The sequence below is a fragment of the Platichthys flesus genome, chromosome 6 (genome assembly GCF_949316205.1).
Source record: "Platichthys flesus chromosome 6, fPlaFle2.1, whole genome shotgun sequence".
NCBI lineage: Eukaryota > Metazoa > Chordata > Actinopteri > Pleuronectiformes > Pleuronectidae > Platichthys > Platichthys flesus.
Genome location: NC_084950.1, coordinates 2,837,996 through 2,848,832, shown reverse-complemented (window position 1 = coordinate 2,848,832; position 10,837 = coordinate 2,837,996). Strand labels below are relative to the sequence as shown.

The 10,837-nt window shown below is 44.8% G+C and overlaps 1 protein-coding gene across 1 annotated transcript; it reads left to right on the top strand.

Annotated features, from left to right (window-relative positions):
* Nucleotides 1–1,637: 1,637 nt before the first annotated feature.
* Nucleotides 1,638–10,824, top strand: ano10b (anoctamin 10b). Its single transcript, XM_062390787.1, has 16 exons — nucleotides 1,638–1,909; nucleotides 2,015–2,069; nucleotides 3,624–3,898; nucleotides 4,286–4,459; nucleotides 5,159–5,296; nucleotides 5,534–5,650; nucleotides 5,735–5,851; nucleotides 5,990–6,319; nucleotides 6,547–6,729; nucleotides 7,030–7,085; nucleotides 7,178–7,252; nucleotides 7,871–8,035; nucleotides 8,123–8,314; nucleotides 8,402–8,539; nucleotides 8,625–8,741; nucleotides 9,386–10,824. Exons 3-16 carry the CDS (start codon nucleotides 3,631–3,633, stop codon nucleotides 9,404–9,406), a joined length of 2,091 nt encoding a protein of 696 aa, XP_062246771.1. The 5' UTR covers nucleotides 1,638–1,909; nucleotides 2,015–2,069; nucleotides 3,624–3,630; the 3' UTR covers nucleotides 9,407–10,824.
* The last annotated feature ends 13 nt before the right edge of the window (nucleotides 10,825–10,837 follow it).

Genomic DNA, 10,837 nt, shown 5'->3' with positions numbered 1-10,837 from the left:
CTGCTTGGCACAGATCTTTATTCTTATTTATGTATATTTATATGATAAAGATGACAAAGATTAAAACCACAACTTGTAATCTTTGATTGTGACAAGTTTTTCCCTTGTGCTAAATTATGTTGCGCAAAATAATGTTTCCTAAATCTGTTATATCTATAATATCCTAAAACCTGTTGGAATTTTAAACCTCTATGCAAATGCAAACGTATTTGTAAATAAATGTCTGTATATTTCTGATGATCTCTGGTCTGTACTGTGTCTGTTGTACTTTGTTAAAGCTGCGTACTTCTTACAAACTGGACATGGAGATGGTTTGAAATCTGCTCTCAAGTTGCATTGTGGGAAATGTAGGACCTTGTATTTTCCAATCCAGTTGTAGTACCAAGTGAAAACACAAGCAGAGATTTAAAGGAGAATCTTCTTGGTGTGAGGTGTTAGTGCCAAACATGATAACTCTGTTACCAATGTAGAAATGTTCATGTTTTGCAGGCAATAAATAATATATTATATAATATGTAAATTTTCACCACTATTCTCTAAGTTGAGAGTGTTTGCTAATGTTTGCTGAGTTGCAGAAAGTAAATCTAATGCTGGTATTTAGTAATAACTTCATTCAAAATTATTTAGAGCCTAACTTGAATATTAGATATATTCTTATATTATAAGAATACACACAGATACAGTGTGAAATTAGACAAGAGCGAATATAAAAAAATATTATTGAGTTAATAAACATAGGGGGCATGTCTACTTCATATTAATCTGTTTAATTCATCAAGAGGTATTCCTCAATAGATATTTAAAATTCTTGGTGCAGCAAATCAAATAAATGTATGTATATTTTTATATTATTTTATTTTATCAGTTATATATCAGAATTGAAATAAAAAAAAGGGAAAGTTTAAATAGTAGTTATATATATATATATATATGTATCTGTGTAAAGTACCTATAACTTTGTAGGAGAATAAGGTTTCATCTGTTTCCCCGTCCCTCAGTTAGTAACTGCTGTCTTTGTGTGTATAAGCACATCTAATCTGTAAGGCACAGAACATGGTGTTGATGAACCTGAACCTTTCTACACTGTTAAAGGATCAGTGTGTGAGATTTAGTGACATCTAGTGGTGAGGTGTCATATTGCAGCTGAACACCCCTGACCTCACCCTCCCCTGACAAAAACTCAAAAGGTTTAGTTTGTCCAGATTGGGCTACTGTAAAAAAAAACATGGCTGCCTCCGTAGAGAGGACCTGCTCCTGATGTGAATATAAAGTTTATATAAAAGCCCCATTAAAGGTAAGGAAAACAACAATTTGTACAATTTAGATGAAACAAACAAGTGAAAACATCTTGGGATTATTTTATAATTCATCAAATTCACCTAATTCATCCACACTGAACCTTTAAGGATGTTTCTGTTGCATTTGCTCTTTTGAGCTTTTATCCCTCCACAGCTCTGACTCAGAAAGTAAACACTCTGCAGGTCAGAGGGTCGGTGCAGAGCCACTGAACTGAAGCCTCGTAGTTTCCCTGTGTGCACATTAAAGGTCATCGGGGGGGAATCGGATTCACCTGACATGTTGTTGAATTTGCAGATTTCCTGTGTTTCTCAGACCACACTGTAGCTGCCCTGGTGACATCCCATCATACTCCTCTGTCTTTCCTTCAGACCAGTGGGTTCCTGCCTCTGAGTCACGGGGCAGCTCAGCCGGGTGGTGCAGTAGGACCCTGAGGTGCACCAGCAGCAGTACAGGCAGTGAGCAGGCGTGAGGGAGGAGTCTGAATGGAAACCAAACAACCCTCCACACCCTGCAGTGACTGGGAAGTTCCTCCGCATTCCTGCCCTACACACTCACTCACACACACACACACACAGGCAGAGATCTGGGAGGAACCACACACTGAGGCTGGGTAAGTGTCTGCAGACTCACAATGTCCGGTTCCTTCCTGGTTTCTCTCTAGCACTGCTGAATAGATGTTGTGTTGTGTTGTGTGTGTGTGTGTGTGATCACACAGGAGTTTGGAGGGGGTGTGGGCCGCTGTAGGAACCTCATCATCAACGTCCTGCCAGGTATTGATTTGCATTCTGATCTTCTCTCTTTACTCTGGTTAGTCAAACTGCAGGTTTCAAACAGCCTCCAGATCACAACAGGAAGAACCACTTTCCGTTTCAGTCCTTCTGTCTTGTCCTCTCTGAGCTACAGACACACTCCTCCATGAGAGCGTCTGTAGCTCAGCTCAAAGCCTGTTTTCATGCAGCCAAATCAGAGGGAGTCGTTTTCATTCTGCCTCGTCTGTGGTCAGACACTGAGGCTGTTTCCTCCCCTGACAACCATCTGGTGTCAGTTCACATCTTCATGGTTCAGAGAGGAACCAACTGCCCGAGGACGAACGATGAGCTACAGGAGGCAGATCACTGGAATGTGATGTCAGATATGCAAAAAAAGGAAAAGCTCCATAAACCTCTGTATCTTATTTAATAGCTGGTGATGCAAATGCCAGAAATAAAAGTAGCAGCCGTGTCGCCGCACTCAAATATGTAAATATGACAAGTCCAGGTCACAACAAGGGAGAAGGTGATACTGTGGTGGTTGGTGACACACTAACCTTCTTCCTCTCACAGCTTCCTCTCGTTCTGCTTGTTAAATGATTATAGACGAGTCATGACACTGATCGAGGGTTTTGGGTTCCTACTTGTGAGTGTGAGACCTCGACCTCACAGCCGAGGTCAGAAGCTCTGAGAAGTGTTGCAGGGGCTCGTGGTAAACGCTGAAGTCAGGAGGCTAACATGCTGATATTTAGCAAGTGGTTGGCGTCAAACCACAGTTTAGCTTTGCATGTTAGCATTTGATAAAGTTAAAAAAGTTAAAGCCGATGGGACCTGTCGTTGTGTTTGTCAGAAAAAACTGTACCTGCCGGTGGTAGAAGGTGAAATGAAGATGAGTGATGGGGGCGGTGTGGCCTAGGGGTTAGAGTGGGCGTTCTCCATCAAGAAGGTTGCTGGTTCAAACCCAACTCTCTCCCATCTGCATGCCGGAGTGTCCTTGGCAAGATACTGAACCCCTAAATGGCCCCTCATAAATGTTGAGTGTACTGATTGTAAGTCGCTTTGGACAAAATCGTCAGCCAAATGTAATGTGATCCTCATTATCATGAAGAGTCAGGGTCTCATGAAGGTGGTCATCAAGTGAGAACTTCCTGGTGCCGGTAAAGGGGACAAGTCAGGGGGTTCAGCTAGAGTTATCCTCTGGGAACCATGAATTTCAATTGACTTTGTAGGAATCATTTAGAAAAATCTGTAAAGTCAAGACATTGCACCAAACATCAACCGACTGGGGCAAGACAAAAGTCTGCGATCATCAGTGCACGAATGTAATGCTGTGTATAAAAGCTATTAATGATAAAGTTTGATTGATTGATTGATTGATCAGCGTCTGGTCTGAATCCAGTGGGAATAATAATGTCTGCACGGTCTGCACTGGTGTCAGTGGAGCCTTGACACCAGTGAAGGTCACAAGTTGACATCAGTACGAGAGAAGAAGGGATCGTCCCTCGCACTCCTCTTCTTGTCCACTTTGAACACGAGACACACACTTCAGCTGTTGTTGTGAACATGTCTTCCCAGTGTCACCATGAGCAAGGCAGGAGGTGATGAAGGTCAAGGAGCTGGTGGCCGCGGCAGTGAAAAGGCCCGGCAGCCGGAGGACCAGACTCCCGGGGGAAAGGTCCCGGGCAAACCGGGCGCCGCCACCAACGGACCGGGCTGGACCAAGGTCGGCTGCCCCTGCTGCGTGTCGGAGCGGGTGGAGCCGCTGGTGCTGGTGAAGCTCGGGGAGAAGGTTCGGCCGGAGACGAAGAGGTGGCTCATCCGACTGATCGGAACTTCTCAGAAAGATGGAGGTGAGGGCTTGGCTGGTGCTGAGCTGCAGGGATCAGTTTACTCTCCATCGATTGAAACCGTGCAGAGAAATTCAAGCAGCTCAAACGTTTCTGAGCTCTCGTGTTGGAAATCTGTTGACAGCCATCGACCAGAAGGTCTCCAGCATTCAATTGAGTTTGCATTTACAAGCCCGTTGGCACTGCAGATAGTTTTAGTGAAATGAATCTATGAAAATGTGAAGAGACAATTTCTGCATAGAGTTCAGACATGATTCTATCGGATGGTTTCCTGCAAACTCATGTAATGATGATAACTTAAATTAGCACGACCTTCAACTTAATGAAGCTAAGGGGCTAATTTAGTTCCTCACTGAAGTCAGCACTTTACCCCCCCCCCCCCCACCCCAGGCGCTGGGTTACTGGCCCACCCGGGGGAGGACGCCGGCGGTGACATCATCGTGGTCTCCGCCCCTCGCTGCACGCTGCTGCGAGCCACCGAGGAGCTGGGTCTGTGTAAAGCTTACGGCACCGGGGACATGGAGGCCTTCTCCTACAACGACAGACACAACTTCAAGGACTCAGGTACAGCAGAGGAGTGGAGTCCAACATACACCTGAAGGTCCAGTGTGCAAGATTCAGGTGAAAGGATCTAGTGGCAGAAATTGAATATAAAATAATCCCAGTGATGTTTCCACTAGTGGGGTTAATCTAAATTATACTAATTGTTGTTTTTTGCCTTTATATTGATATACTTTATATTTAAATACTTTATATTTACATCAGGAGCGGATCCTCTCTAAGGAGGCGGCCATGTTTTTGACAGTAGCCCAGTTGAGGTGTGGGTTAGGGTTAGGGTAGCTGCAACATGAGACCTCACCACTAGATGTCACTAAATCCTACACTCAGAACCTTTAATACAATATTAGCTTTAGCAGCTGCTCATATATCTGGGTTTTGAATAGCTTATAAATCCAAACTTTGTTACTGGAGTGATTCAGTTCGGCACAAGCATCGCCCACGTGCCAGATGATAGGTTTGGTTAAACGTTGGTACTGAAGTGAAATACTTTGGCGTGGATACATTTTGTTTTGTACATGAAGTGTTATTAAAGTACTAGTATTTGGATCATCATGCATACATCGTTAAATCACTGTAAACTGACAGTAAGGGAACCAGGGTCTGCGTGAGGAGGATATGTTTCTTGTATTTTGTATTTGTCTGTCTTTGTCGCCATGCATCACTGTCTACACAAACATCTGTGTGTGTTCCTGTGTGTGACAGACAACATGGAGGTGTTCCTGACGCTGGCGGAGCGACAGTACATCGTGAAGTACGAGCTGGACGGTCTGCGAGCGCAGAAAGACCTGAGGGTCCCGGGTCTGTCGGACTCCTGCATGCTGCAGAACAGGAACAACATCTGTGAGTGGTTTCAGATCTCAGATCAGTTCACTGAAGTCACTGGAATAATGTGAAGCTGAAGATCACCATATAAAAAAAGATAGAGCTGGTTTTATTCTAGTCTTTACTGTCAACAAATAATAACATTAAAAGGGTTTATGAAGGATTCATTATTGCGTTGTTAAAACATTTTCGCTCCTTCGTCCATGTTCTCAAGTCAAGTGTTGTGTTGCTGTTGTGTTTGTGAAACTGTTGCAGGGCAGAAGCTTGAGTCGGCCGGTGTGATCATAGACACGTTTCCCCTTCACAACCCGGAGCAGCTGAAGGATCTCAGCAAAGCCTGGTACGCTGGCAATCAGCTGGGTCAGCCTTTGGGTAGGGTGAAAGATGCATCACACACACACACACAGACACACACACACACTTGTTGTGTGACAGCTGCTCTTTTGATTCATCCAGATTCGGTGAACTCGTACTTCGGAAGCTCCGTGGCGTTCTACTTCAGCTTCCTGGATTTCTACACCTGGTCTCTGCTCCCACCAGCGATCCTGGGCCTGACCCTCATGTACTTCTCAGGTAGGCATGTTTGTTTATGGTCAAGTCCCGGTTCCAGACGATGGTTCTGCTCAGACCTGCTTGAGAATCCGACCAGAATGATGCTGGGAACCTGTTAAACAAACCAACTGGCCTCTAAGCTCCTCTTGCCCATCGCAGGTGAGGTTCAGAAGGAGATGGTGGACTCGGACTCGGGGTCACAGGTCACGGACGAAGGCGAAGACTCGGCCAGCGGTCACATGATCCAGGCGGTCTTCAGCATGCTCTGGTCCACGGTTTTCATGGAGCTGTGGAAACGCAGGAGCTCCTCGCTCTCGTACCGCTGGGGGACGCTGCAACTCGCCGAGCGCTTCGCCGAGCCCCGGCCCGGCTTCCACGGTGACCTCGGGGTCAACCCGGTGACCGGGCGCGTGGAGCCGCTCTTCCCCGACTGGCAGAGAGACCTGCGCATTGCACTGGTGTCACTCCCAGTGGTCGGGCTGTTTCTGGGTAAGAATTTCATTTTGAATTGATTGATGCTTGTTGCTGATCAGCTGCTTGAGGCCTCAAGTAAAAGATAAAGTTTTCTGATCTTCTGAGCTGTAAAGACGCCTGAAGCTGAAGAATATGAAATATGTAAAAGCTCTTTGATCCAGAGAAGTTCTTCGTTCTGTGAAAACATCCGAGCCTCCTCTCTCCTCCTCACCTCTGCTGCACCGTCACCTCTCCTCCTGCAGGGCTGGTGGTTCTGGGGATGCTCTGTTTCTACTGGGCAGAAGCTCAGGTGCAGCAGCTGAACAGAGACTGGGACTCCATGCTGTCCCTAATGTTGCTCTACGTGCCCTCGGTGCTTCACATCCTCTACACCAACATGCTGGGGACTGCTTACAAGAAGGCAGCACAGAACCTGACTGAATATGGTGAGTGAGGGGGGGGGGGTTTAGATAACACATATTTTGAATATGATGATAAATCAATGGTTAACACTTTGGTTAATGTGTTACCGATCATTCAATGTATTTAAATATTGAGTCGTCTGAGCTGCATCGTGGTTTCAAAGTCCAGAACATTATGTACCCGTCTGTCATGTCGTCCATCTTTAAATTCAGTCAGGAGGAAGACATGAGAGAGTAGATTATTAATATTTTCATAATTATTATAATCCATTAAGTTACAAGTGCCTGATGTGAAGTCAGTGACGTGTTCTCGTGTCCTGTCAGAGAACCACAGAGAGGAGTCGTCCTTCGAGAAGCATCTGACGTCCAAAGTGTTGGTGGTTGGTTCCAGTTCTGATCTCTCTAATCGGCAGTCATCTCCTGAGTTAGAACCCGAACAGACTCGTTCACTCTTCTCTCTTCCCCCCCGTAGTTCACCTTCTTCAACTACTTCGCCGTGCTCTTCCACATCGCCTTCTTCAAGCAGGATGTGCCTTTGCTTCGGAAGGTAACTGCAGCTCCGGAAGGTGGAACTCCAACAACACTGCACCTCATTCAACTTAACGTGACACCTCACATATAAAGATATGATTCAATTAACTGCAGCAAATTCTGGAATGTTCTTAAAGGGTTTTAAAAACAGTGAATCACACTGAACTCCCATAAAGTGTCTTTAAAACTTAAAGTTTCTTAGATATGAAATGGAGAAATTCCCCAAAGCCATAAAACTTGATCTAATTGTTTTTACAGCTTGATTAACTAAATCAGCATTTTGTTCCTCTTCACTCATTAAAACTCAATGAATTCAATGTTAGCAAATTTCTTGTTTGAAGGATAGCGTTTGCTAGAAGCAGTAAAGTATTTGTCGTAAAGATCAAAGTATTATGTAAGTAATTATTAAGTAATATTTCTGTAAATTGACTCACAACAATTTTTAAAGCTTCGCTAATCTAGTCCTCACTTTTTTCATCTTTTTGTCATGTGTGTAGTTTGGTACGTAGCTAGCTGGAATAAATCTTCACCTGTAAAATCAGAATGATTTATTAAAGACATGATTTAAAGAAAAGCCATTAAAGGTTATAGAAATGGTTTGAATCCCATGTTGTCTCCGTCCCTGTGTCCTCAGCGTCTGGCGTCTCTGCTGATCGTGACCCAGATCCTCAACCAGGTGACCGAGGTGGTGGTACCCTTCCTGGTGGACCGCTTCATCAGCGCCCCCCACAGGGCGGAGAACGAAGACGACTCTCAGGAGGACAAATTCAGGAAACAAAGCACCCTTCCTGTTTTCCCTGTGTGTATTCAGTATTGAGAATTCCTTACATCTGGTTAGGGTCAACACAAAGCTCCTGGTGACATCGAGCCTGTTGTGTTGCTGCAGGGCCTGTTTGCCGAGTACATCGAGCTCCTGGTGCAGTTCGGGTACCTGAGCCTCTTCTCCTGCGTCTACCCTCTGACCGCCGTGCTGCTGCTCATCAACAACCTGACGGAGATCCGATCCGACGCCTACAAGATCTGCAAGCTCTTCCGAAAGCCCTTCTCCCCCCCTGTGGCGTGCATGGGCGTGTGGCAGGTCGGCAGGACCACACGACACAACTCCACCACGTCGTTCAGTTAACGGCCGAGCGCCTGACGTCTCTGTCCTCTGCTGCTGCTGCAGGTCGCCTTCGAGGTCCTGAGCTTCGTCTCCGTCGTGTCCAACTGCTGGCTGCTGCTGCTGTCCCCACGGCTCCAGCAGCTGCTACAGGAGGGGGGGCTGAGCACCACCAACATCCTGATGTTGGCTGTTCTGGTCGAGGTGAGAAGGACGACGGGGGAAATCGAACAATCACACACACGAGTGCGTTCTCTCTCCACATGTTCACATCTTTGTGTCCCTGCAGCATTTGCTGATCCTGGTGAAGCTCATCATGTCGGTTCTGATCCCAGATGAGCCGGACTGGATCCGAAGGAAGAGGGAGCACATCGAGTTCACGTCCATGGAGGCTCTGAAGCAGCAGGTCAGCCCGATCCTCCCATAGGTTCCATCACCCCCCCCCCCCCTGCGCACTGGAAACACTTTCTTTATAATGCACTTTCACTTTTGGAGCTGATTGATCAGAGGTTAAAGGTCAAGGTCAAGAGACTATGGTCCTAAAAAATCATCTTCATAGAAATCTCTGTAAATAATGAAGAGATATTGATCCAAAAAGTATATCTGATCATGTGATGTCATATGAGAAGTGATGATGGAGCAAAAGCAGCCAACAAAAGACTTTAAAAGTCAAAATAAGCTACTTTTACTTTTTAACCAAAGTATTTATTATGTTTTTATTGTTTTTAATGGTTTTAACTTGATTTCACTTCATGATTAGAGCTGCTGGCGTCTTTTAAACAAAGTCCCAAAGAAGTAAGAAAATGACATCATGCATTGTTCAAAATGCTTCCTTGACATCATGACATCACCATGAAGTCAGATAATGACGTCATACTTTGCAGTAAAGCATTGACTTCTGAATCCAACACGATAAGAGACATTATATCGACCAATCATTAGTCATCGTACGGTTTCAATGACAGTATCCACCCAGCAGGGGGTGTCAACGTGCTGCAGGTTGTGTGTCCAGCCTCCTTCACCTGACGCTGTTTGTGTCTCCTCTTCCAGAAGCTGCAGTCTGACGAGTGATGATTGTGTGTCGGTGTCCGGTCGGTGCTTTGTGCTTCAACCACAAGATACAGTACGACTCCTCAGTGTTGTGTTGACCTGCAGACACAACAATACAAGCGGCTGTAGCCTGATCCTACCTGTGTGTAAACTTTAAACTCTCTGTGCTTTCTAATGAGCAGAGAGATTCTGCAGCGTTCACACTTTGTAATGCACCTTTATTCACTCTACACACAGACTGCAAGTGCAATTAAAACAGCTGTTTAAAGGGTTTCCCCCGGATGTTACACAGCAAGTGGAATGTAGAGGTGGTTTGTAAATGTGGCCTCTGAAAAGACGATGTGAGGATACAGGAGGGTTTGTTCAGATTCAATATTTGTCAATATTTAGGGCCTGACAGGAAATAGTATTTAATGTGACTGTGCTTGACAAAATGTTCCTTTGTTTGCTCAGTGCTTCCACCTCGTGGTGAAACGCAGCTAGTGCTCAGGATCTATCATCAGAGGACAGTATCGTCATTGGAGGGATGATCACAACAAACCCTCTACATATGTCAATAAAAGTCTGTATTAATATGGGTCATATAAATTAAAAGTCACACGAATAGATAACTAGAGAGGCAAACTCTTTAAAATTTATAATTTTGTAATTTATGTTATGGGTTTTGTGCAATTTTACAAATTGTCCTGATTTGACTCTAAAAAATCATATTTTATTTTGTCATGAATTCTTCTCCGATTGATGAAACTGTCCTTCTCTTATTTTTCCTGACCTAATCACACGAGCTGTGACAATAGGAACAAGCTTAATATTAAAAAATATAATCTGTAAATTAAAGCAAACACAGTCGATCATGTGCCAAGATTTAAGATTTGCCTTGAACTCGATGGCAGAGCAACCAAAGCTTTGTTATTAGAAATATATAATTTTGTACACGTGTGGATTTCAGTTTGTGCTCACTGCTGTGCCTCTGACGTCACTGTGCTGCGGTGACTAATCACTTCCTGAACACTTGGTGTCGTTCACTCCTCTTTATTTGAATTATTACACGACGTGGCACCATTTCTTCCATACTTGCTGAACAGTGCTGTGGTTGTTCTTTGTATTGTCTAAGTTATTGTTGTTAGGAGTTAGTGTTCCCCGTCCAGCCACCAGGGGGCGCTGTGCACCTTTTAATTGTATTTAACATGCAACCTCCCACCAGCCCTGGTGGCTGCAGAGACACTGATTCAGCAAAGATGCAGAGTGATGGTGAGATGCACTCAGTCGGCCACAGCCTATACTTCCACTAGTGGCACTTATTGTAAACCTGTGTGTGTGTGTGTGTGTGTGTGTGTGTGTGTGTGAGGGTGCGTGTGGGAATGAAGATATTGGATCAGGATTGTAGGTCAGAAACAGGTGTTTGCTGGTTGTGCTAAAATAAATACACAAAGGGTAAATGGATGGTTGTCG